This window comes from Vulpes lagopus, chromosome 22, assembly GCF_018345385.1.
Source record: "Vulpes lagopus strain Blue_001 chromosome 22, ASM1834538v1, whole genome shotgun sequence".
NCBI lineage: Eukaryota > Metazoa > Chordata > Mammalia > Carnivora > Canidae > Vulpes > Vulpes lagopus.
Window position 1 is genome coordinate 1,809,924 of NC_054845.1, and position 27,779 is coordinate 1,837,702.

Sequence of the window (27,779 nt, forward strand, 5' to 3'; positions counted from 1 at the left end):
CTTAGGAACTCCAAGGGAACATTTTTTTATCAATGAACACAGGCTAACACAAAGTATAATCAACACAGCAGTGTTTTTAGTAATCTGGAAATTTGGAGAATCTGGAAAATGTTTGACTTGTTCAAAAGAGAAACGTTATCAGCATCTCTCTGCCCTTAATAGTCACATTATCATGGATAGTGTGAAGGTAAATCTGAGCTTCCAGCTCAGCCCTTCTCTGATTTGTCATGAAGTCTACAGCACCGTAGTGTAAACAGTGGATCGTGTATGAATTCATCAAAATAATCTTCTCATGGGCTGTTATCCGTGTCATCTAGAATTAAGGCAGTTGTTCATTTTTGTCTCCACGTGGTTGACTCCAACATCATTACATTTTTCCTCCTGGGGATGTCTTTCATGTCATAAGGTTTTGTAGATCTGACAAATCCACCTATTGTTTCTTACTTCTAGTTATTCAAACTAGAGGACCTGAGGAAGCAGCGTCTTGAGGACTTGGCCACTCTCATCCAGAAGATTTATCGGGGGTGGAAATGCCGCACACATTTCCTGCTAATGAGAAAAAGCCAAATCGTCATAGCCGCCTGGTACAGGAGATACGCGGTAAGAGCCTCTGACCTTTTTAATCTGTGATAACGATGCCCAATTTGCAACTATTTGTTACTTGGTACGTAATTGTGACTTATTCAGTCCTCCCAGCAACCTCATGGAATGAGTGCTCTTGTGGTACCTTTGTTAAAGATGGGGAAACCAAGGCAGGAGTCATTAGGCAACCTACCCGTAGTCGCACAGCCACTTAAGTGGCAGAGATGAGGTTTGCATCCAGGACGACTTCAAAGCTCAAGTTTAGTATGTCACGCTGCCTTCCACTGATACAGATACATGTAGTGGGAGATTTAAATCTTGAAATTGCTCATCAGATTGAAAGGGGCAGTGTCATTTAACTGTTTTCGTATGGGGAGGGTCAATTTTCCAAAATAATTGGCTCTTCTCCATGTATTATAGCAGCACTGAAAATGGCTTAATTCCAGAAAACTGATGCCCCATCTTAGTAGAATTCTGAGTTTGGTTAAAGGGTTAGATTTCCTTTAGTCTTCAGATAGCTGGTCCTATTAACTGTGGGAAAAGACCCAAAAATAAAGCATGTTTATGTAATTGACATGGAATTTCTTTTTGGGATTTTCTTTCTCACTTGGTTATGGGTGTTTCATTGGAGGCGTAGCATGTTTGATGGAAGCCTGAAGGCTTGCCTTTCGGCTAGCTTAAACCTGGGCTGTATTCTCACAAATAAATTTGGTGATAAAAACACTGTTCCCAAATGCTTTTTCATTCTGTTTGTTTGCTCTAGAGAGAGAGTGGGAAGATGAATTAAATTTGCAGTCAGATCTCCTTTAGATATTTTGTTTTTCTGCTTTAGAAACATTTTACTTTGAGGCAGTATATAACCAGGACAGTTTTGCTGACCTGTTCTCATGTCGTACATTTTAGTGTAATATATCCAAGTTTGAGAAATTAAGGAGATAGTGAAATGATTAAGCCAAAGAAAAAAATTGCTTGGTCTTTAAGAGAGTATGTAAAATTGCTTCTTCTAGCTGAAAGGGCACAACCGGTTAGTAGTGTAGGTGTTGATATATGAACCTATCCAGCCATGATGATAAATGCAGTCCTATGTATTCTCGAAGGCACAGAGGACTGTTGTCACTGACCCGGCCGTGGTGGATCCTCTTCTGTGCACATTGCAATGGCATTGGGCACTTTTGCAGATTTGTAATGCTCCATTTTTTATTTGACTGAGAGAGAGGAGACCAAGAAATGGTCCTCCAGGACCCTTTTTATCATTTATTTTGAGATCATTAAGAAAATCCCAGTTGGGAAGGATAGTGAATCCTAAAAATGCTTTTGCAACACCTACTGTGCCAGGCGCTGGGAGTAGAACCATGAACAAAACAACCTAATTCTTGACCTCACAGAGTTTATGTCTAGTGAGGGGGACACTATGTATGTAAGCAAGTAAATAATTGGAACAATTACAGATTGTGGTCAGTGCCGGGAAGGAAACAGGACTGAGGCAAAGAATAGGGGGGAGGTACGCTATAAATTTTGATAGCAGGGTCAAGGAAGACCTCTGGAAGGTGGCATTTCATCAGAAGGCTGATAAAAGACAGACGAGGCAATGAACCGAGGAGAGCAGGTGCCGTTTGCACCTTTTCCCCCTGCCTGGAGCTTCTGTATCCCCAGGTGAAAGAAAGAGCCACCATATAAAGTATCGTTAAATCATGATGGTGAGCGCTTAATTAATTAATTTAATTAATTTGGAGAATAGAAACAAATAATAGCCTAATTTCCAGAGAAAGTACTAATTTCACTCTACTGTTACATCTCCAGAACTTGAATACCTCACCCAGGGCACGTGGGTGGCTCAGGAGGTTAAGCGTCTGCCTTCAGCTCGGGTCCTGATCACAGCGTCCTGGGATGGAGCCTGTGTTGCTCCCTGCTCAGGGGGGAGTCTGCCTCTCCTCCCTCTGCTGCTCCCTCTCTCTGTCAAATAAATAAATTAAATCTGTTCTTTTAAAAGAATACCTCAACCAGTTAACTACACGTTATCCAAGCCAGTGATTAAACTCAATATCGTTCCTCAACCAGATAACTCCGACGTTTTCTCCATGCCTGCTTTCGGTTGCTGATTATTTTAAAATCCACTTTATGGCTCTATGAGATGAATCTTAAAAGTGAGGTAGTTATTTTCAAGCCGTTTAGGAATTTCGGAAGAGCACGTTGAGTTACCAAATGGATAGCGGAAGAGGTGGTCGGATGTGGTAGGTATAGTTCGTTCCGTAGCCGTGGAATAATTCCTCTGTGAGGGATGTTGGAGGCTGAGGAAACGGAGCCCCGGAGAAGGCAGGGACTTGTCCAAGAGCTTTTGCTCTGACATCCTCTCATTTTGCTGCTCACGTGTTGATAACGTCGCTGTTTCCTCTGAGCTTCCAAAATGCAGCCTAGTGGGGGAAGGTGAGTCTTCCCCGCTCAGTCGAGGGAGCTAAGCAATCTAGCATTTCCACGGTGAAGGAAGCGCAGCAAGACTTCTGTACTTTGAAAAGCTGCGAAATTTCATCACAGATGCCCGTGTGCCAGTGAATGTTCCTCATTCAATAGAGTAAGAGCTCACTTTCCTAGGGCTGGGATTCCAGTGGCCTCCACCCTCTGAGGAATCAGCCCTAGAAGTATAAAGGGCCTCGGGGCATGGAGCTTGCGGCCTTCTTCTTGGAGGCTCCCTGGGTTTTCTTCAACCTCCCCCACCTGGAAGTAACCTTGGGCACATCTGAGCCTACTCGGTGCTCCCCCAACTCTCCCAAGAGGCTGTTGGTATTTCCCTCTGCCGACTGGTATCCGTTGTAAGTCCTTGGGTGCAGGAGTGGACTTGGACTCGCGTTTCTATCCTCACAGTTCTATTAAAGTGATGATCACTTAGTTCTGTTTAGCATCCTTGAAGCGTACTCTGGATTAACCATAATGATTCTGGATTGTTCGATACTTTGATTTCTGTACACATTGGTTCCCAGAAGGAATGTGGGAGAGCAAGTGTTGATTGCACCAAGTAAGCAAGTCCTCTTTCTCAGTACTTGTGGTGTGTGTATCACAGATATGTAAATAGAACTGCTAAAATCTTTCCCTTTTGTCCTACAGCAACAAAAGAGGTATCAACAGATCAAGAGTTCTGCTTTGGTAATTCAGTCTTACATCCGGGGTTGGAAGGTAAGTTTAAAAGAAATGAGCCTTATTTGTTTGGAGTTTTCAGGTTCTTTCACAAAGGATGATGTCTTTAAGGTCACCCTGCAGGGGAGAGCTCCTCATCTCCTGCCTACCCTGTAAACAGTCAGATGGAAAGGATAAATATTTTGGGCGACGCTGGGGCCCTTGTGACCATGTCTTGGCTGCATCCTTCCAACTGGCTGTCCTTTTAAGAGCTTTGTTCTTGGAGCAGGAAGTCCTTGAAATAATACCGTACATGCTTTCAGTATCCTCTTGCCCCCTGTTTGCAAGGGAAGCTGTAGTCCAGAAGGCCGTCTCTCACAGTGTTGCCTACGCACCTGTGCGTCCTGCTGGACCTCAGCCCCGCAGCCCAGCTCCTTCTGTAACTTCCTAGTGACTGTGTTGTGGGCCGTAATGATCAAAACATCCTGAGCTCTGGCCATTCTAGTGGGGATCACAGTGCACCGATCACCTAGTTCCACGTCCTTCCTGCAAGCTCGGTTCAGAGGTCTGCAAACTACGACCCCTGGAGCACATCAAGCCTGTGCCTGTTTTTGTGCAACCTGAGAGCAAAGGGTGGCTCTCTGACATTTTTAAAGCATTGTTCAAAACAACCAAAAAAAAAAAAAAAAAAGAACATCCTGTGGCATGTAAAAATTACATGGAATACAAAGTTCATATAAATAAAGTTTTATTGGTACAAACCCTTGCTTATTTATTTACATGTTGTGTGTGGCTGCTTTAGCGCTGTAACGTCAAGAGTCGAGTAGCCATGATAGAGAACATAGGATGTGCAAAGCCAAAAATGTGTACCGTCTGGCCTAGATTCTACGCAGTTTCCTGACGTCTGCTCTAGGTCGATTCTGACCCCTTTCCTGTTGGGAGGTTTTGTGCAGTGAGCTGACCCAGAGGGGCTACTTCCAGGTAGCTCCCAGGCCCAAACCCCGTCAGAGGGTAGAGCCCTGGGCCAGGAGTCGAGTAGCATCAGCTGACCTTTGTCTAGTCCCGTGGGACAGTTTGGTAAATTGTCCCACAGCAAATGCCAAAATATAAATCCGGGCACATAGAGAAAGTGAAATTACTGCCTGTTGGTTCTTCTCTGACCTCATTACTGGGTCATGGGGCCATGACTCCAGTCTAGAGACTTTGGAGATTCAGAGTCCATCTCCAAACCTCGTGCCTCCCCATCCCGGGCCCCCACAAAATCCATCTTGGCAGCTACTGGGAAGAAGCCACTGGTTCTGGACCAGTGAGATGGTTTTAGCAAGTTTTTAAAGACATCTTCTGAGTAAAAAGCATAGCTGCAGTTACCTTCTATACAACAGTGATAAAAGCGACAAATGGACTTTGGTGGGCCATCGGAGATCCTCCAACCACATTCTGAGGGCGGCTCCTTGCATCTGATGTGCCCCAGCTCCCCCGGCTTGTGCTCACGCTTTCTCCCTGCCGCACGTTAGGGCACAGCTGGCTGCTGTCTCTGTCCGAGCCAGGGCTACGCCGTCCTGCGGAACGACGCCTCCATTTACCACCCTCTCCTCACCCCCGAGGGCTGATATAAGCAACCTTTCCCTTCCCTTTCTTTAGACTAGGGATCTTTCTCTGGAGACTGGATATGACAACTGTCTCTTCAAGTATTGGTTTCTAGTCCCTATGGAATTTCATTTTTTTGTTCACTCTTGTTTTTCCGGGTGATTCTTCACCTCAGGCCCGAAAAATCCTAAGGGAACTGAAGCACCAGAAGCGCTGCGAGGAAGCGGCCACCACCATTGCGGCGTACTGGCATGGTACCCAGGTAGGCCGGAGGCTGCCCCCCGGAAGGCAGCGGGTCGGGGGGAGCGTGCGGGCCAACGGACCCTCTCCTCCGGGGGCAGCGAGCGTTTCTCTGGCTTAAGCTACTGAGCACGCATTGACCTGTCTGCCTCCTCGACGTTTTGGTGTGGGGTGGCGGCGCACACGCTTCCGCGTTAACTGCGTGATGGTGACTGGTGTCTCTCCTCTTCTTTTCCCCTTTGGGAAAGCAGCTGTAACCTTTCTTGCCTTAAACTTTTCTGTGACTCCTTTTCACATGCATCACAGGCGCGAAGGGAACTGAACCGGCTGAAGGAGGAGGCTAGGAATAAACATGCTATTGCAGTTATTTGGGCTTACTGGCTTGGATCCAAGGTACTCCATTCGCACGTCCCATTATTCCGTCCCCGGAATCCACCGTAATCAGTTCGGATCTTTAGCGTATCAGGGGCCGATGACCACAGCTAGTGGGGGCTCACACTGGTGCATGTCCTAGCAGCCGAGTTTGAATAAACCTGGATATGTTAGTGGCAGTAAGTGTCCACTAGGGTCCCTAAGCACGGGGAAGCCAAAAACACTAATTGCTTATTAATGAGGCACGAGTATTACTTGCTCTTTTTAAAAAACAAAACTCTCAAGTAACACGCATGCTTAGTTTTTTGGGGTTTTTTTCCCCTCCCCTTCCCTCCCTCCAACCACCCCAACATACGTATCCTGGCGGTTTTCTTAAGGTATTTTTGTTTGGTGGGGGGCTGGGGGGGCATGTGGGGAACGTTAAGGTTTGGGCTCAGTTGGTTTTCTGCGACATGACGGTAATAGAACCGCCTTTAACGCATGCCTTACAACATATTAATCCACGAATGAAATTGTGTTTTAGGCTCCCTGTGGCAGCCATTGATTATCATAAGCAAAATATTGTGTGTGGAAAGAATGATCATTTGTGATTTAACAGAAAGCTGTGTTCATGCAAAACTAGCTGTAATTGCCACTGAAGAATCCCAAGAATTTCAGCATCAGCTGTTTGTGTTCAGAAACAAAGGCCTCCTGAAATACTCTCCCTAATCCCCAGGCAGAGTCGTGGGCTCTGTGAACATTTCACATACCCCAAGGGACCGGACTTTTAGATGTTTTTGTTACTTATAAAATCAAAGGTCATCCCTGCTAAAAATGCATGTTCCAGTTAGAAACATAAATACCAATAGAGTCCTATGTTTTTAAGTTTACCTTGTCAGCAGTAGAAGCCCATCTTGTGAGAAAAATGAGAAAAGTCAACATTTGCCTGTATACAGATCTTAATTTGCCAAAAGAACTCCCCAGAGTCGTTCATTTGCGTTTTCCCTTCAAAAATCTGTGGCGAACAGACTAGTTCCTCTGGTAAGTAGAGGGATGGGGACACTTAAGTGTCCCTGGGACTTCCACGCCAAGTGGGCTCATGTCCCTGCCGGAGGACTGCCGTGTGCTGTGCTGCAAAAGCACTGCCTGTTTCCTCTTTCAAAGTAACGTGCCTCAGTTGCACTTGTCCCTAAGACTGATTTTTAGACCTAGAAGTCCCCTCACTGTTTTCATTGTCTGGGGCCCTGAGCTCACACTGAATTTCGACTCGTGCCTCTTCTGATTTTCTAATGGGAATGGACTTTTGAGTCTCATGTTTCTGTGTGGACTCCAGAGAAACAGCCTTTACCGTCCATCGTCTAAATGGCTGTTCACAGGAGCTGATTTTACACGTCCGAGCGAGGGACCCAGAAGGTCGTGGCTCTCCAGCCCCGTGTGCTGGCAGCCGTGTGCTGCAGCCACGGCCCTGTTAGCTGCCCCTCACATTCTCAGGCCCTGACAAGGGAGAAGGAGAGTGTGGGGGAGCGGAGGAGGGAGCAGGAACAGGGAAAGAAAAGGAAAAAAACGTGGATGTAGGGGGGCAGAGGCGCGCTTCCCACTCAGGTCACCTTCCTCTAGCCCAGAGGCTCAGCGCACTAGGGGACTGCACCAGCCGTACAGGACCCTTCGGGTTTACGGGATGGGGCCCTCTTCTCTATCATTCTGAAATCCTTATGCATAAGTTGGCTCTTCCATGTGGTGGGTTATCTTTTTCTGGTCATTTGTGCTGTCTGCATTGGGCTGTCTCTTTTATTTACTATCTAAAACGTTCTAGGCTCGAAGGGAATTGAAACGCTTGAAGGAGGAGGCTAGGCGTAAGCATGCAGTTGCTGTCATTTGGGCTTACTGGCTTGGATTAAAGGTACTTCCCCACCCCTTCTCTCGGCCCTCTGTGAACTCAAGGAAGCCCAGCACTTACTAACCCTGAGAAAACGTTTGATTGATGATGCTTGCTTACGGTCCGCACGGTCCTTGACGATGTCATCTTGCCTAATTGCATTTCCTTTTGAGAACAGACCTGTGCACTACTATTTGCTGATTTTATTATGGTGTATTTCTTGAAACAATCGGTTTTAAAGTCCTAGCACCGTAGCTTATCTTATCTAATGAGACACCTTGTTACCCGATTTCTGTATTACCGTTATCTTTATGAGGATGCAGTTTGTGGGTTTTTTTTTTTTTTTTTTAATTCATGACACAGGGTTATAGTAGTCGAGCCAAAAGCTGACCTGCTGTCTGCAGTGGCCAGCGGGGGCATGTCAGGCTTTTGTTCCCCTTTGTCCGCCTCTCCTACTCCGCGGATGGCTCCTGGAACCGAGCTTTCTGCAGACTATCTGCTATTCTGATTGTTCAGCATAGAAACCAGAGGATTTTGCATAAAAGTACAGATTCGGACAAATAAGACCAGCAGTGGATCGATCATTCAGGTTAAAGAGAACTTTAGATTCAGGTACCTTTTAATTAAGGCCAGGGATTATTTCTGAGTGGTGCTTAGTACTTCAGTTAAGGATACACGTAAGTAAATGGGACTGAGCCCCAGAAAACTTGGTGAACAAATTTTAGGCAGTATTTAAAGATTGTGTCTTCCCGGTATTCAATAACTCATCACCATAGGGTGCCATCCATATTGTCTTTTGGGGATAATTAGGCCCCTTTTCGACATGATTTCTCCTTATTGTTTTTGCTGTGATAGTATAACAATTCATCTTCTAAATATTTAAATACCATCCAGGAAACCATTGGCTCTGGATCAAAAGAGCATTAGCAGTATCTGTACATTCGGCTCTTGAATGATCTCCTTTTTTTTCCCCGCCTGAAAGTTTAGCCTCTAAACTTCGAGTAAATTAACCTTTTTTGATTATACCGAATATTCATCAAGTAATTTTTGAAGTAATTAAGAAATAACTTAAATATGCATTTAAGATGTTCTATTCCAAGAACTCTGAACAAGTTGTAGAACTACTTTTTTTAAAGGGATTTTATTTCCCATCTTATTCGCTTGTTCTAATTTGCATCCTGATTTTCATAAAAAGAAGGAACAAAACATTGAGTACGGATTTTTACTGTGTCATGATTTCTACCAGCAGTATCACATCTATCTTTAGTTTTCTGGGTTTAACTACTTGCATATGTTTTCAGAAATACTTTCATATTAGGGGTGTATACTAGCAACATATAAATCAAATTCGGTTTGTAGGTCAATGGTGTTTTAACTGGAAGGAACTGGACTTCCTCTAGATGTAACTCTTTTTTCCCCCCCATTTCTAGTAAAACAAATATTTTAATGGGTTACTATTGTTAGGAAATAAGATCAAACTTCTTTGAAGTCCAAGAACGTAATAATTTTTGTGCTTTTTTTTTTCTAAGAAATTGATAAGAGCAGTAGTTTTGCCCTTTTAGGTGATTAAAATGTGGAATTGATTACAAGGTTCATGGATCCTTTTAGGACTGCCAGGGCCCACGAGGGGAACCCATCCTATATGCCAACATGTTGTCACCGGGCCTTTTCTGCACATAGCTGTAATTCCAGAGAATAGTCAGAAGTATTGCTGTGGATATCAAAAAGCACATTGCAGGGAACTCCCTTACAGTGGCATTCAACTAAACATAGTAGGACTTCCAGTGAGTTTCTATGGATTGCTTACATGAAATCTCACTTTACCTTCTCTGCTTTCCTACACTATTAAAATTCTGGGGGGCCAATGAATAGGTTTCATTTTTCTTCTCCTTGTCCCTTCTAACTTTAATAGTTTGAGATTTAAAATGGATATGAATCTTGGCTAAAAGAAAAACAATAATCAGTAACATGGAATATGAACAAAAGGAAAAACTTCCTATATAGTGGATGGGGGAAAGTATTCAACCTTAATAATCCACAAGTGCAGGGAATGGGCCTGATGCTCACCTGCCCCATGGGACCAGGGTGGTCACGTGGATGACGGAGGTAGCAGAGGGCAGGTGTTTTGGGAACGACGGGGCCTCGAGCAGTTTGGAGCATGCCTATCTCGTAAAGACGGTAGCAGCTCCTGTGGTCCCCGTAGTCCTTGTTATGTGGGAACGGGCTCACTGTTGCTAGATCTTAGAAAATTTAAAGAGAAACATGTGGTCGGAATTCCTCTGTGAAATTCTTAAAAATAGGCATATAAAACATTTTTCTACAAACTGAATATGGTTAGTAGGTTCCTAGCTTATAACCCCTAATGTAGAAATGTTTGAACATGTGCGATTAAACCCAGAAAACTAAAGACAAAAGCAAAAGATACATAATGTGTGAATTATTCAAATAGGCTAGCGTTTGCTAAAATCTAATGTTCTCATTTACAGCCAGATAATACATATTTTAAATAATTTTTCCCTAATTTCAGGATTCAGCTATATCGTTCGTCCATTCGGTAAACACCTCACCTAGTTATTTGATTTGTTGGACATTAGTATGCAAAGTAAATATGACAGTGTAGCAGGAGGAAATCAGGAAACTAAAAATGTAACCTGATGTCCTGAGTGCTGTGATAATATTTAGCAGCAACGTTGGTAGGAACAGAGATTAGAGAAAAATTAGCGCAATTATATGGAAGACAGTGGTAGTTCACAAGCTAGTTTTTAAATTCTTATTTTTAGCACATTTAGTTCTCAGTGTGCAGTACTAAAGTCCTGTCATCGGATGCAAGGCTTTTGGAAACGAAACTGCAATAGAGTTCTTCAGGCATTATTTTTTCACCTTTTAAGAACAATCTGCAGTGACAATCACCTTATAAAATTTTTTTTCTGAACTATGTTTTGATGGGTGATGAGTTTGCAGCTATTGTCTGCCGAGTGTTTCTTGTCAAATCATCAGGCTCTTTAAAAACTAGTTAAGAGGATTTAAAACATTGGAATGTTCCAGTATCATCACTTGGTATCTCTTAATTTCTTTTTCTCTAATTTAAAATCCACTGTCTCAGTGTACTTCGATTATTTTACTATATCCAGAAAATCACTGAGAGGTTTTACTTGTTCTATGCATTTTCATTTTTAGTAGATAGAGGCGCATCATCTGAATGGGCATCTGCTGGCCACACGGTAACCTCTATATTCTGATGCTTCTTTTTAAAGGTACGTAGAGAGTACAGGAAATTCTTCAGAGCCAATGCTGGAAAGAAAATATATGAATTTACACTTCAGAGAATTGTAAGTTTACACTTCCTGTATGGCTAATTAGCATTATTGGATTAACTGGTCAATAGCATCACCTCAATAATAAGCAACTTGTGTGGTAGCAATGAAATCCTAGCTGTGACACTAAGAGAGTGTGACTTTTTTGTCATTTTCCCCCAAATTCAGGTAGAAATGTGTCAGAGAGTTCTTAGTGGCCTGCATATGATTAATAAAATGTTCCTCTTCAGGGGCACCGGGTGGCTCAGTCAGTTGAGTGTCCGGCTTTGGCTCAGGCCATGATCTCAGGGTTGTAGGATCGAGGCCACCCCCACCCAGGCAGGCTCGCTGCTCAGCAGGGAGCCTGCTTGTCCCTCTCCCTCCACCTCTGCCCCCACTTGTACTCTCCCTCTTAAATAAATAAATAAAACGTTTAAAAATATAAATAAATACAGAGTGAAAGTATGTTCAACATCACTCGGCATCAGATTTGAAATGCAAATCCAAACCACAATGAGATGCCGCTCCACACCAGTCAGAATGGCTAAAATTAACACAGGAAATGACCGAGTTGGCAAGGATGCAGGGAAAGGGGGACCCCTCTTACACTGTTGGTGGGAATGCAACCTGGTATAGACGCTGTGGAGAACAGTATGGAGGGGCCTCAAAAAGTTGAAAATAGACTTACCCTGTGACCCAGCAATTGTGCTCCTAGGTATTTACCCCAAGGATACAAAGGTAGTGACCCGAAGGGGCACCTGCCCGCAGTGTTTGCACCTGCAATGTCCACAATAGCTGAACTGTGGGAAGAGCCCAGATGTCCATCCACAGATGAAGGATAAAGATGTGGTGCATATACACAATGGACTAGTACTGAGCCATCAAAAAAAAAATGAAATCTGGGCAGCCCGGGTGGCTCAGTGGTTTAGCACCGCCTTCGGTCCAGGGCATGATCCTGGAAACCCGGGATCGAGTCCTGCATCGGGCTCTCTGCATGGAGCCTGCCCCTCTCTCTCTCTCTCTCTCTCTCTGTCTCCATAAATAAATAAATCTTAAAAAAATAAATTGTATAAAAAAATGAAATCTTGCCATTTGCAACAACATGGATGGAACTAGAGGGTATTAGGCTAAATGAAATAAGTCAGTTAGAGAAAGACAATTATCACATGATCTCACATGTGGAATTTAAGAAACAAAACAGAGGATCATAGGGGAAGAGAGGAAAAAATAAAACAAAATCAGAGAGGGGGACAAACCATAAGAGACTCTTAATCATAGGAAACAAACTGAGGGTCCCTGGAGGGGGGGGTGGCCGGGTGATGGACATTGAAGGCGGCACCTGACGTCAGGAGCCCTGGGTGTTCTATGCAACTGATGAATCACTGACCTCTACCTCGGAAACCAATAAGAGATTATATGTTAATTAATTGAATTTAAGTATATAAATAAAATAAAAATTAAACACTTTACAAATAAGAATTTAATTCATTGATTAAAATATTCTTCTCTGATGAAGAGAGCTTAGTTTGGGGAAGGTGAACCCAAGAAAGCCAGATGTCTCAGTTCAAGTTACCGTAATGAAAACGCCGCAGACTGTGGGGCCTAAGCAGTGAGCGGCTGCGCCTCGCAGCTCCGGAGACCGGGCAGCCTGAGGTCACGGTGCCAGCAGGGTCCGGTGCCAGCGGGTCTGGTTCCGTGAGGCCCTTTCCTGGTTTCCTCACAGGAGAGGACAGAGAAGCATGCGCTCTCCTGTGTCTTGGAGAGGCCGCTGATCCCAGGGGCACCGCCCCTCGTGACCTTACAACCGAACTGGCTCCCCAAGGCCCTTTCCTATCCCCTGGGGGCTGGATCTGCTGCACCTCCACGGCCGCACAGGGCGAGGGCCAGGGCCATGGGCGCTAGCCTGACCGCGCCGCTCCTGCTCCCGGGGCGGATGCCAGCATCCACCCCCGTCTCGCAGGGGACGAGTGCGGCTCGGGAGCCAGCGTGCTCCACCGCACCCGGAGTGTGACTTGGGCAGAGGACCTCTGTGGGCCTCATATTGTCACCTCTAAAGCGGAGCGACAGTAGAAAGCTCCTACGATGCTTGCAGGGCTCACGTCGGGGCGATGCCCACGAAACCCCGCAGTGATGAAAATGTCCTGTGTCCTTGTGGTACATGCAGTAGGAGACCCGGCCACATGTGGCTGACTTGAAGTGGGACGAACGCAACTCACGAGCCGGATTTTAGATTTTTTTTTTTTTAAGATTTTATTTATTTATTCATGAGAGACACAGAGACAGAGAGAGGCAGAGACACAGGCAGAGGGAGAAGCAGGCTCCATGCAGGGAGCCCGACCTGGGACTCGATCCCGGGACCCCAGGATCACGCCCTGGGCCGAAGGCAGGTGCTCGACCACTGAGCCACCCTCGGATCCCCTGGATTTTAAGTTTTTTACTTGAGATTTAACTATCAGTCGCCACATGTGGCTGATGGCCATCTCTCTTCTCTTAAACAATGAAGCTTTCTAGTGTTAGCTGGTGTTAAGTATTCATGTTAATGTTAAAATTAATATTAGTGTCAGCATTCTTCTTTCCTCTTAACCATTTAGTGGAGCTTTGATTTTACCAACCAATACACGGAATAAAAAAAGAGATTTTTCCAGAGGACTTACAACATTTTGTAGACTAAAACTTGCTGCATTCCACTAAAGGCTGAGTCTGTTTGATCTCAGTTCATGTAAGCCTGTCTTTTCTGGTGTATTTCATTCATCTAGCTTTTTTTTCTTTTTTTTTTTTTTTTCTCAAACCCAACACAGGTGCAAAAGTACTTCTTGGATATGAAAAATAAGATGCCTTCCTTATCTCCAATAGACATGAACTGGCCATCGAGACCTTACCTATTCTTGGATTCTACTCACAAGGAGCTAAAAAGGATTTTCCACTTGTGGAGGGTAAAAAAAAATGCCCTGTTAGGTTTTGCCCCAGAGCCTCCTTATCATATATTTTGAGCGTTTGACAAGTATGTCAAAGAGGATGTTTAGCCACATTCTTCCTCTAGCCTCGAGGAGATGTACCTGAGGACTCTGGTATTTTTGAATCATGTGTGTACTTGGCTTTCTGTGAAAATTCCCACGGCAGCCAGGTGTTCCCATGGTTGTCTCCTCTCAGCCTTGGCTGGAAGGGAGGGTGCGTGACTTCTTTCCATTTTGATTTGTTTCTTTTTTTTTTTTTTTTCATCTTTTCTGAAGGAATGTTGCAGAAATAGAAATAATAAAACTTGAACATCTTTACATGATGTAGTTAAATACTACAGGTTGAAAGAGTTTTCCTTCTGAGATTTATTTTATTTTTTACCTTCTGAGATTTCTTGAATACATACATACGTGAGAACACACATTTTCATGGACTGGAAGAGAAACCTTTCGAGTGCCTCATTAAGACATTAAAGAGATTAAAGTTTCCCTCTACCTGAATTAAAGGGAAGCTGGGAATCTATTTGATAGTGCCTTATATTTTAGCTTCCTTGATTTTATGAGAATGTAATGTTTTATTTAGATGTTGCCCAGGTGAGTACACAGGGCACTTACATAGATGTTGACTTTATTTTAATAATTCAGTCAATTGATATACCGAATCCTGAATACATACAAGTATCAGATATAATCATTGATTGAAGGGCTTGTATTTAGTGAGTGAATGATTGATGGACACGTCTTCCAGGAAACTCTTTCCTGCTGGGCACCGTGGGCTTGTCCCTTACCAAAATCATGTATGTAGGGCGTCATTATCACTGATTAGTGTATTATTGGTACCAGCACAACATGTGGAACTGGATTCTCACTTCTGTTCCTTAACTTAGTCATTTTGGTGAGTTTCACCAGCGTCAAGTGCTCATCCGCTCTCTTGAGTCTGTCGGTGGAACTGTCTCAGGAGCGATGATGGGAGCCTCTAATGCCGGGGTTCTGCTCCACCTCCACTCCCCCTGGCTCCCGGCCCCTGAATCTTGCCCATACCTCCCTTGCATCAGGGGTACGGAAAAAGAAGGGTGTGTTTCTTCATGCAAGGATGGGCAGTGCTGCTGCCATTCCTTCGTACGATTATGTCAGCGTTGCTCAACGACATTTGTAACCAAATCTCTTAGAGTTCATTTAAAAAACCTGCCCCTTGCAGTGCCATCTCAGAATCCAGATGAAGGGGAGATTTCTCAGGTCCCGGTTCCACATTGTAAGATGGTAATGGGGGATTCAGAGAAGTATTTTTCAAGCCAATGGTTGTAGCATATTTCTGAGTCATTAAATCAATTTAGTGGATTACTGACCAGGGTTGTAGAATGAAATATGGTGGAATGGAAAATACATGGGTACAGGACATGCTGAAAGTATTGTCTTGTGAAGCTTTTGTGTCTGTTGTCTGTATGTGTGTGTGACGGTGTGCAGGGAGTCGTGATGGATGGTGTGGTTCATACTGTGAGTGTGATGGCCTAAGGACTGGAGGATGCCAAGGACCGACGTCATGGTGGGAGGATTGATACTCCCGGCAGGGCCCATGCCAGCAAGGCCCTGTGTCTTTTGAAGAAGCATCCCATGTTCCACGATACAAACAGTAGTTTGTATGACATTTTCCAAGAACCAAAGAAAGGAAAAGTGCTCTTGATTTTTTTAAATGGGTATTTTATACACATTTACTCTTATTCTTGGTGCTGTTCAATCGATTTAGCATATTTTAGAATGAGTAATGATTTATTTGTATAAGTGACACCTTTCTTTTCCCCTTTTCATTCCTCACAGTGTAAAAAATACAGAGACCAGTTCACAGACCAGCAGAAACTTATTTACGAAGAAAAACTAGAAGCCAGTGAACTCTTCAAAGACAAGAAGGCTTTATACCCATCTAGGTATTACAGCTTTGTTTGACCCATAAAAGTCGGTGTTTTAAAAGTTCCTCACATATATTTGTAGGTCGTTTCTAGTGGAGTTTGATCTTGGTGATACACGAGAGGTTTTTTGATTTTATGAATGATTTCTACAATCAGCTAGATATGCATACACATGAACACCTTGGAGCAGTGGCTTCCATAGCATACTTTAATGAAATGAGATTACATTTGTCGGTTTTACTTCATTGGCATTAGCCCGAACGCTTCCGTAAACAATTCAGAAGCTGTCATTTAAAAATACAAATTGTGTAGGCTATTAAGATAAATTCACATTGAAATAAATAAATAAATAAATAAATAAATAAATAAATAAATAAATTCACGTCGTAAGTTCCTGTTAGCTTTCCACAGTTTTCAGACACCAGCCCAATTTCTGTTGCCAATACGCTGCAATCACTATTCCAGTCTTCTTGGAACAAGTGGGGTCGGACTCATTTGCATGATAATGAAGAGTGAACCAGCACATCACTTTTTGAGCCTTGCTGAAGCCCTGGTCTGTGCTAGCCTTCCTGGTCTGCTAACTCGGGGGGAGCATGATATCATGGCTGTGCCGTCAGGTCAGGTCCTTTATCATCGACACCAAGTACTCCGTAAAAGAAGGAGCACCAGTTGTAAGTTGGCCAAGCGAAGTCGTCGGTACAGACTGCTTACCTGAATACTCTTTTATCTCCCGAGTTTATCATTTCTCCCCAGAATTCCTGTCCCTTATTCATCCCGTGTTTCCGAAAGAGTTACATCGTACAATTTCAAGCCAAATCTATCACAACTTTTAGTTTCTCCCAAAGAATGGCCTAGAAATAAAAAAGCATTACGTGCTGAGTATATTCACATGTATTACAGATGCTGTATTTATATTCTGTGTCTTTACACAGATTCCAGAGCTCTTTTATTTATTTATTTTCAGAGCTCTTCCTTTTATTTATTTATTTATTGTTTGTTTATTTATTTATTTTTTAGAGCTCTTCCTTTTAAAAGTCGAAATAAACATTGCTGCCAGGGTCATTTGATTTAACTATTTTCAATGACACAACTTGCTGGGTCAGCCGATTTGGCGGCTTGTGACCGCATCTACTCCCTGTAAGTCGAGCATAGCATCCGAATCCAAAGTTATCCGAAGGGCCTGCTATATGAAGCACATTCAGATGTGAAAATTGCCTGTGTGCTCTTGCCAGCAATTAATCTATTTAACTTTTTCTTTATAGATTTTTAAACCGTAATCATCTTAATTAACATTCCCCGTGGATGACTCTTGAGAAGCTAGAAAGAGAAAAATACATTTGTGAAGAAACAAATTCAAAGGCTCTTAACACTTTTTATTATTAAAAACACGCTTGAATGTGAGCAACAAGAAAAAAATACTAACATCAAGCCAAGTCCTTTTTGGGTAGTTTTATCCTTTTTCAGGCATGGTGCTCTGTTCAGCCTGCAGCAGTCAGAGGGGTGGGATGGTTTACCCTCCCACCACTGTGTGAAGCAGCAGCCCTCATGGGTGTCAGCCTTTTATATGCTGAGAGCCGTGAAACACTGACCACCTACATGGATTTTTCTTCCCGATCCTCCACCCATGGCACAAGCGTTTAAAATTGTGTTGCAAATTGCCAGAACTTTATAGCTCAGAATGAAGCCAGTTTGGTTGGTTGGTTGGTTGGCTGGGTTGTTATTTTTGTTTTGTTTTGTTTTGTTGGTGGGATTTTTGTTTTGTTTTGTTTTGGCCTTGGGGTTTGTTTTTTGGGTTTGTGTGTGTGTGTGTGTGTGTGTGTGTGTGTGTGTGTGTGTGTGTGTCTTGGAAGAAGCTGCCCTGAAAGTGTCACTCTACAAACCCTTAGGGAAATTGACATCTTAGTGCAAGATTGTGCTACTTGTCAGATGTAGTTTGTTTGAAAGAAAACTGCTCCGGTTCTGAATGTTTACCTTGTCCATTTAGGGCCATGTCCTAGGAGGAGAGGCCTGGTTCCCCTTTCACATATTGCCTATTTAGAGCCAGAGATCTATGGTTATATTAAGTGCTCTGTAGTTCTCTTCTAAAGTGGTTGTTCTGGCCCTGTTCTCCCCCAGACAGCCTCTTGATTTTCTTATTCTCTGCAAGAAAATGAAGTTTTTCTTTGAAGCAGGTGATGGTAATGATCTGTGCTCTTTTCTCCATCGCCACATAGTGTTGAAAGGCACTGGAAGTCCTTTGTGGGCAGCTGTTAACTTTCTATTAGCCAATTAGAAGGAATTGCCTTTCCCTTCACACGAGACCATGTCCTTGGGGCTCGGCTCTCTTTCTTGTGACTGGTTTCTATCATGATTGTTCCATACGATAAGATCTTTACCAAACTCCTACCTACAAAATGCTTAAGGTGAAATAGGCTTAATTATATTTTATATAATTATATATTATAAAAAATAAATAGGCTTATTTCAGCAAAATGCTGAAATAGGCTTAAGGTTTCATTTCCAGCTTTTATTTAGGACATGTATAGGATGTATAAAATTAACTCTGACAAAGTGACACTCTTCAGATTCGGCTGACGTCTTTTACCTTTATTCAGTGATGCCTCCATTGGGAACTGTTTCTAATGTGAAGGAATGTTTTTTCCCCGTAGCGTTGGGCAACCATTCCAAGGAGCCTACCTGGAAATCAACAAGAATCCCAAGTATAAGAAACTCAAGGATGCCATTGAAGAAAAGATTATCATTGCTGAAGTTGTGAACAAAATTAACCGTGCCAATGGGAAGGTAACACACAAACCCTGAAGACCTGTAAGGAGTGTTGGGACAGTCATCTTCAGTTTTCTGATTATTCAGATTTGCATTTTATATTCTCTGTAGAGTTCCTGTACAGGAAGCTGTTTCCCCTTAACCTTTAAGCTTAGGTGAAATATTGCTTGTTCTCTGAAACTTTCATGACTTAAGATATATTGTCTACGTTTTTAGGGTGTTTCTAGTTATGTAAGTCTGCGTGCTGAAAGATACGGAATAAAATGGGTGTTTCTACAAACAAACGAATGTTTGAAGCTCGTGGACCACTTGGGGTATTTTTGATCATTGGTTTTACATCCTTATTTTTTTCATTTTGTTTTAGAGCACATCCCGGATTTTCCTCTTAACAAATAACAATCTCCTCCTTGCTGATCAAAAGTCGGGGCAGATCAAGTCAGAGGTTCCTTTGGTGGATGTGACCAAAGTGTCCATGAGCTCACAAAACGATGGCTTCTTTGCCGTCCACCTCAAAGAGGTAAAGTTTCAACTATTGATTTGACTGAAAGATTTCTGCATTTGCCCAATCTCTGAGCCAGTGAATTCTAATTTTCCACATCTGAGTAATGTTCCTACTTGAAGCTTACAATACATAAACTTCTTACTGATTTGCAAATTTTGGCTGTATTCACTCCCATGTAAAATCTCAGGCTTGGTTTTTCGATAATTGAAATTAATTAACTGAAATTACTTAATCACATTTATTACCTTGTCGTTGAGTTCCAGTTTCACTGAGCAGTTTTGGTTTGCACTCATTGCGTTGTGCATGATTTTGAGTATAATTTCGTGGAAATATCAGGGTGTTTTATGCTTCCCCCTGTTGTTTATTCTCTCTACCAACTTAGTAAATGCCCCCTTGTTCATCTTTAACTTGTGAATTTTTAAAAATTTTTTTATTTTTTTAAAGATTTTATTTATTCATTCATGAGAGACACAGAATGACAGAGCAGCAGAGACATAGGCAGAGGGAGAAGCAGGCTCCGTGCAGGGAGCCCCATGCAGGACTCAATCCCAGGACCCCAGGATCATGCCCTGGGCCAAAGGTGGCACTAAACCGCTGAGCCACCCGGGCTACCCTAACTTGTGAATTTTTAGTTAAAGAATGCAACCACAATAAAACAACTGCCTAACCATTTTGACCTGCAGACCTTTTAACATTCTGTGCAACATTCTGTGCTTTTTTTTTTTAGCTTAACTAGGACCTCCTGACTTAAATGGACTAGCTAAGAATGTAGGCTCTGGAGTTGGTCTTACTAATTTTACTGTGACCTTTGCCAAATCATGGAACTTCCATGTGCCTACTGAATTTTTCTCCTCCTTCAAATGGTAGTACTACTTCATAGTGTTGTTAAAAGGATTAAATGAGATGTACATGTATAGTTATATGTATAGTTCTGATCGTATAATAAATAGTCACTGAATAAGCAGATGTGAGCAAGTATTAATCATCTTTAGGGACGTGGATCTAGGGGATCCCTGGGTGGCACAGCGGTTTGGCGCTTGCCTTTGGCCCAGGGCGCGATCCTGGAGACCCGGGATCGAATCCCACGTCGGGCTCCTGGTGCATGGAGCCTGCTTCTCCCCCTGCTTGTGTCTCTGCCTCTCTCTCTCTCTCTCTGACTATCATAAAAAAAAAAAAAAAAAAAAAGGTTTAGGGACGTGGATCTAGGTGATGGTGCATCTATCTTGCTGCGTCTACAGTTAAGAAAATCCCATAAGCTTGGTTCAGCCTGTTTTCCCTACTGTGGATCTTAACTCCAAGAGAGCACATCCAGTTCTACAACAGTGATTCTGAGCCTTGATTACACTTTATAATAATAATGCTGATGCCTGGCCATGCCCCAGTCCCACCAAATCGGAGTTTCTTGGAATGAGGCACAACATCCTACTTTTTGCAAGCTCCCTTGTGTAGCTTAGGGGAGGAGCCACTGCCCTAGGATGTTTGTTGGAAGTGTTGTTATTCTTGGTTGGTTTTTGTTTTTTGTTTTTTGTTTTTTGTTTTTTAACTGAATCACTGAGGAATGTTTTTAAATAGCGCCTTCAGAATGAGCTATAGGTTAGGTCAGTGCTTCTCAAGCCTGAATGTGCAAACAAATCACTCAGGGATCCTGCTGCGGTTCCTCATCAGCAGGCCTGCGGCAGACCCGAGGTTCTGCTTTTCTAACAAGCTCCCAGGTGGTGTTGAGGTGCCTCTGGCCCATCCACCAACTTTTGGGGCAGCATGAGGTTAGGTAACCTTACTAAAAGTGCTCTGAGCAAGTTGGAAGAAATACCGCTTTTGTTGTTACTGTGTATTTGGAAGAGTGGACTCCAGTAGCTGATGTTTTAAAGAGGCTGTAAATATGTGTTCGGCCAAACCTGTAAACATTTACCTCCTAAGCTGCCTTTTAATTATGATAGCCTGACTCTTGCTTTGTCCTTGTAGGGCTCGGAAGCAGCTAGTAAAGGAGACTTTCTCTTCAGCAGTGATCACCTGATTGAAATGGCCACCAAGCTGTATCGGACGACTCTCAGCCAAACCAAACAGAAGCTCAATATTGAAATTTCAGACGAGTATGTGCATCATCGTTTGAATGTGCCATTTCACCTTTAGCTTTATTGCTTTGATCAAATGGATGAGACTCCGATCTCATCCATTTATGTGATCACTACCTTTAGGGAGCAAGTGTGTGTCTGGTATTTGTTCTAGATGGTGGATGGGCAGTGAAGGGTGCTGTTCAGGTCCTTGGCTTCATGTCCCTGACATCCTGGTGGCAGAGACAAATATGCATAAATAAGAAATAGGCGATAGTACTGTGGTTTGTGACAAGTGCTTGTGGAGGGAAACAAAGCAGGGTAAGGGCCAGAGGGTACTGTTTTTGACAGGGAGGTCAGGGAGGCCCCTTTGATGTAGTGACATTTGAGTCGAGACTGGAGTCAAGGGAGCGAGCCAGGCAAGAATCTCAGGAGGTACCGTCCAGGGCAGGGGGCAGCGGGCAGCAGGTACAAAGGCGGTCCTGACACTGGAGAGAAAGTGGTAGAGTGGAATGGTAGGAAGATTCTGGAGATACAGGCAGAGACCCGGCCAGAGCTTGGCAGCTGAGGTTAGGAGCTGGGATTTTACTGTAGATGATGGAATGCCATTACAGGTTTTAAGCCAGGGGGGATGGCATGATCCCATTTGTGATTTTCAAAGATTGCTTTGGCTGCAATATGGAAAACAGCTCTTGGGAGGCAATAGTGAGAAAATAGAAAATAGGAGAAAAAAGATGAGCAGCTTCTCTGAGTTGTCTAGGATGACTTAGGCTAGGGTGTGAGTGGGAAGTAGTGAGAAAGTCAGATTCCAAATTAATTTGGAGGAAAACAAGAGGACTTATTATCAGGTTGGATGCAAGGTTTGGGGCCTGAGCCCAAACGGTGGTAGCATTTACTGCAATAGATTGAAGAAGGAAGGGTTTGGGGGTGGCCAGGGTGGGGTGAAATCAAAAGTGCTGTTGTGGATGTGTTGCATTTGCGATGCCTTTTTTTTCACATATAGACAACTAGAGTTACAGAATAAGCTTTCCATAGTCACAAGGGTTGACTCGTGTGCTAAGACTGCTATATATAAATCTGAAATTTCCCTTTTTTCTTTGCTTCACAGTAGGGCTCTGATTATAGAGACTGATCATTTACATGCAGGTTGGAGCATCCCCCCCCCCTTACAAATCTATCAATATGAGATCATTTGAATGAATTTGAGTTACTATGCTGATTGATACTTGATTGGCTACTTTACCTTTCAATAGATCGTTTACTACCTGCTTACGTACTTCTTTGCATGTATGGTAAGAATTGACATCACCAGATTGCTCAAGAAATGATTTTATTTTCTCATTAAGATTTTGCCAGCCTATTCTATTTCACTTCTTTCTAAAAGTCTTTCTAAAATAAACTCATACCCATCTTTATCCCTCTGTAACCCACACTAACTCCTTGATATTTTAGGATTTACAAAACCTTAGGTTCATCGTCTATGCACATTGTACTCTAAGAATGGTGTTTAGACTAGTGGGAAGTTGACCTTTATGTATCCTCTGCGTTGGAACTTGAGGTTTGGACTAACTTTTCTTGTCGTTGGGTCCTTTTTCAGTAAACAAAGAGTATTAGAGAAGAAATATAATGACTAGTCAGGCTGCAGTCAAGATTTTAACTCCTGAGGGCCCATTGGAACTTAAACTCCCTTTAGCTGGAATGTTTCATAGCTTGGGATGCAGGGCTTCTGTTCTGGTGCAAACTGGTAATTCCCACCGATCCTGGGAAGATCCTGTGTGTCCCAGAAGCAGGAGCTCCTTGGTGTGTGGTTGAAGCAGCCTCAGGGTTGGCTCCCTACATTAATGAGGCTGTCTTTACAGAGAAGTCACATCAACATCCAGGCCACAAAGGATTGCTGCTTTCAAGCATTTCCCAATCTCGTATTGTAGGAACACCGCCCCCGCTGTAAAGAAAGTATTCGCTGGTGAAAATGCACAATCTTTCTTTACTACCGCTCTTCCCAGATATGCCGTCTTGTTGCACGTCATGCCTCTCCCGAGAGGCTGGGCGGGATAGCGCGAGCCGTGTTGCTCCTACGTAAGCAACCACAGAACCCCTTTGGTGGTTCTCACAGTTTTTGTGTGGGGCACATGATCGTGGGATCGTTTGTGTCTGGGGGCAGAGACCCGGCCTTGTCACAGAGAGGGGTACGATGTTCTGGATGTGTCAGCTTTCAGTACACACCCTTGTGTGAGTGCCAGTTTGCAGGGTGGCTGTGCGAAGAAAACAAGACATTTGGTAGCATTGTAAACCAATCCATAGCACCTTTCTTTCTCCAATTCTTAATCGTTGGTTGGTTTCATAGAAACAAAATAACAGATGAAACCCCGCCTGGCACTTGTGGGCACCTGCCTACCCAGGTGGGGAGCTGTGGCCGAGCAGGGGCTGAGGTAGCCTTAGTTTCATGACCCTTAGAGCTCATAAGCAGGGATTATACACCTCCTTGGAGACCATTTTAAATTTAAACAGAATTTTACAAAGTTATGGGTGGGGAGTGCCCATGATGTATGTTTTTCAGCCCGAAGTGGCTTTAATCCATTTCACTGCCAACTCTACAGATTAGCATATAAACAGCGTGCAGTTCAGCGACCTACGCCTTCCTCAGAAGTGTGACCTTTTCAGAAGAGAAGTAATTATTTTAACAAACCCAGTCTCTGTGGTCATGATGGAAAAACTGGATGTCAGTTTCCAGGAGGAGAGTCAAAGTCCTATTTACTCCTTAGAGCCGTTTTAACCTAAGTTGTAATTCCTAGTCCTTAAACTCTCATACTTTTCAGTCCATAAATAGATTGCATTTTAAGGATGACCTTAAATGAAATGTATAATATTTCTAAAAAAAATTTCTAAAAACGAAGTCCTGAATGTGTTGAAAAATACCAAAGTGAATTTGTTCTATTAAAGATTTTAAGTATATGCATGTATATGTACATGTATACACACTTACACACAGAGAGACGTAGATATATATCATTTTAACTTACACAGTTGTTTTTGTGAATATTTTAAATCAGAACAAATCATCTAAATTATTTCTGCTGTGAAGTTCTAATGCATTCAACACTGTTGTTTGCTGGAGAATGAATCTCTGAGTACATGTCCATACTGTGGGCCATGCTTCAGTTTTCTATTCTGTGAAATAGACATAAATAATATTACTTGCCTCATAAGATTATTTTAAAGTTGCATTAATATAAGTAGCCGACTGGGAACAGCGCTTGGTGCTTGATAAATACCTAGCACACCTTCACTATTATTGTTGTTTCCGGAGTGAATTGCCTCATGAATCCTGAACGTGAAGACAGCCAATGCTAAAGTTACAGGAAGAGAACCCCCTCTGCTTTATTATACTAAAAGTGGTCAGATAGCAAAAGATTCGATTTCTTAAATGTGTGTATTGGCATTAGATTCAAAAGGTGCTTTTTTTCTTTGAGGCACCTAGATACAGGTGTGTATTATCTATGATGCGATTTTGGAATTATAGCCCTGTTATTCAGTGACTGCAGTTGTAAAGAAACAGCCCATTTAGAAGCTCGGAAGTCCTATCCCATTAAACCAGCTGATAAATCAGGAGCTTCCGTGTCACATTTCACTCCAGTAGATAATGTTTGCGAAGCACGGGCTCTGTAGACCTTGACACAGAGACTAATGTGTACACAACAGAGCTGTTCTGATGTTTGCTGTTGTGGTGGATCCAGGGAGCATGTGATCTATCACATCGTTGTTGGGGTGACTCAGCTACATGCCAGCAACTCAGAAAACCGTGCCCTGAGAGGCATACCGGCAACATGATGCCACTGTACTGACTCTTATGGTGGAGAGAAGAACGCTAGCTTTGAGGTAGGACGGCCTGGGTTCTGGACCAGCCGTGCCACTCTCCTGCCTCTGCAGGGATGCCAGCCTTGCGGGTGGGGACCTCACTGCAAACGTAAGGTGTCGCTCACAGCCGTCACCCAGGGGGAAGGCGGTATGTTTGTGGAAGGAACACGTGATGAATAATCTTGTGGACAGACACTTGATCCCTGATGGTCTGTGAAAGGAAAGATTTGGACTAGAATATGGTTCCCGTGGTGTAGCACATGTATTTCTGGTAGGGTAAGAGGTGGCTTTGGGTGTACACTGATAGAGCTCATAAATTTTATAGCTTTACATAGATATTTTTTAATATCTATTTAATGGATATTTAAAAACATAAGGGGCAGATCAAGCTGGTGATTTTATTATTCTTCCATATTTTGAGTATATTTATTTATTTACGGTAGAAACAACAATTAATATAGCATGTGGACATGACAAGAATTGTTCAGGAAATAGGTGAGGAGCCAGTGTTTGGAAATCACAGTCTGGAGGGTTTCTAGACCCCTTTCCTGAAATTTTTCAGTTCATTTTCTCAAATTGTTGATAATTTCATAGGACACGCCCCCCACCCCCACCCCACTTATATGTTCTCTATGCAAAAATGGAGAGAAATAGGAGAATAGCATGTTGGTCTTCCCATGTGAAACGTGGAAATAGTTCTTCTTAGCCCTTCTTACCGGAATGTGGTGAGTTAATGAACTTCGGTTTCCTTGGGGCCAAGTGGTGACTGCAGGAAGTGCTGATGGGAAGTGGGAATACTCGTCAAGGTCAATATCCACCAGGGAACAAAAGTTCATGCTAGCGTCATCATCCACTGCCCCGTGTGTACTTTTCTTATAATTTGTCCTCTTCTTTTCCTGTAGGTTCCTGGTGCAGTTCAGACAGGATAAAGTATGTGTGAAGTTTATTCAGGGCAACCAGAAAAACGGGAGTGTCCCAACGTGCAAACGAAAAAACAACCGTCTCCTTGAAGTGGCTGTTCCTTAACTGGCTCCTCCTCTCTGCTTTCACGGACTCCTTTCCTTGTAATAGTGCAATTTTGTTTTGTTTTGTTTTGTTTGGGGTTCATTGTATGTTTGGGGATTGCCAAAGGCCAGTACTGTTAGAGACCCTTGGCAAAATAAAAATATTTGACTAATCAATTTTTATTATTGGAATAGTTTTAACCCTTAAAATATACAGGCTGTCCTGGGACAGGATTATAGAAGCTAACGGTGTCTGTGCCATGTCCTGTGTGCTCTTTGTTTAGCCATCATGTTAGTTCAGTGTACCCAAGATCAACGTATTACTCATAAATCGTTACTATTTCTAAGTAGAGGAAATGGTCCCAAGGGTTAGTGCATCCGTTCATCAGGTATTTATTGAGGGCCTGCTCTTTGCTAGGTGCTGTGCTGGATGACACGAAGCTGGTTAGGAAGGCTCTTGCTTTCCAGGCCATGGCATCCTGGCTGACTTGCGTGGCCTTTACTAGTGTGAAGAGAGGTTGAAGACCTTGAAACCCAGACAGTAAATGTTGCTGATGGCCAGCGTTATTCCAATCCTGCGGTGTGACCTTTAACAAATACACTTAAATAAGGGCTGGTCCTAGAAAGTAGAAATATATGACCCAGCAAAATGCCTCTTCGAGTGGTTTCTACTTGAAAAGAGAAAACTGACGTTTGAACAGGACTTTCAATTTGTCTGGATCTTGTCGTTGCTTTTAACAGTAGAAAACAGTCATTCTTATTGTAGAAAAAGTGACAGAAGTAGTCTGGTAAGATTATATTTTCCTGTTTCTGGTAAACCTCATCTATGATCCTACAGAGGCCAATATTTTAAACGGTGAAAGCAGTCAAGGGCTGAAAGCCTTTCAGAGAGCGGCAAGCATTCTGTACGACGTGCAATAATCATCCAAGATCTTTTTTGAAAGTTTTATTTATAATACACATTTTGTATGAAAGAGGTGATTGGTACAGGGTGCATATTGTAGTGAAGGATCAAAATTGTTCATGTTAATTTGCAGGACTTTTTTGTTTTTTCAAACTTACAATAAGGATTCATTTTGGAAACAACATTTTAAACTTTGGAATCAAACTGTTTCTTATTCGGGAGGATAATGTATATACATTGGTATGTTAAATAATAAAACCGCTCTAATTTGGTGCCATTTCCTGGATCACAGCTGTATTTTTGTATTTCAAGCTGTTTTCTCATGGCGTGTGTCAATGTCCTATCGCACCGAAAGGCTTTGTCGTTCAAACGTCGTGTATTTTTTGTGTCATTGAATTTCACTGACTTTTTATAAATCAGAACCATTCACTGAAAGTATTTTTGGGGGACTTTCTTCTTATTCTTGTACTTAAAAAAAATTGCTCCCAAAAAGAAATTCTCAGAAGCCTTTGTGTTTACTGGTGCAGGTAGAGGGTAGCCTTACTTTCTCTCAGTTTTCTGCAGCATGCAGCTAGAATGGTAGATTGGTAGTTCCTGAAATACATAAGTAGAAATTTGGAACTGAGAGGTGTTTTTAAAAAAATATTTTTTTAAGTGTGTAATACATTCACGCTGTTCAACGTGCAACTATAAACAGAAATACAGTGCAAATTCTCCATCCCATCACTCCCCCACCTGCTCAGTTCCTGTGCCCCCCAAATTAACCACTGTTTTCGCTTCTGTGCTGCTTTATGCCTATGCTTCC

At 42.8% G+C, this 27,779-nt stretch overlaps 1 protein-coding gene across 6 annotated transcripts in view; it reads left to right on the forward strand.

Moving 5' to 3' along the window:
- Positions 1-27,251, forward strand: part of MYO1B (myosin IB) — a 174,274-nt gene extending 147,023 nt beyond the window's left edge. For 4 of the 6 annotated variants that reach the window (XM_041737750.1, XM_041737752.1, XM_041737751.1 and 1 more), the window contains 12 exons: positions 451-600; positions 3,682-3,750; positions 5,453-5,539; positions 5,824-5,910; positions 7,682-7,768; positions 10,999-11,073; positions 13,836-13,970; positions 15,807-15,913; positions 18,544-18,676; positions 19,023-19,175; positions 21,123-21,250; positions 25,969-27,251. In XM_041737750.1, coding sequence (XP_041593684.1) covers positions 451-600; positions 3,682-3,750; positions 5,453-5,539; positions 5,824-5,910; positions 7,682-7,768; positions 10,999-11,073; positions 13,836-13,970; positions 15,807-15,913; positions 18,544-18,676; positions 19,023-19,175; positions 21,123-21,250; positions 25,969-26,092 — 1,335 coding nt within the window. In that variant the 3' untranslated portion in view covers positions 26,093-27,251. The remainder of the gene's footprint in view (positions 1-450; positions 601-3,681; positions 3,751-5,452; positions 5,540-5,823; positions 5,911-7,681; positions 7,769-10,998; positions 11,074-13,835; positions 13,971-15,806; positions 15,914-18,543; positions 18,677-19,022; positions 19,176-21,122; positions 21,251-25,968) is intronic. The other 2 variants (XM_041737754.1, XM_041737755.1) reach the window with 2 other exon arrangements.
- Positions 27,252-27,779: the final 528 nt, after the last annotated feature.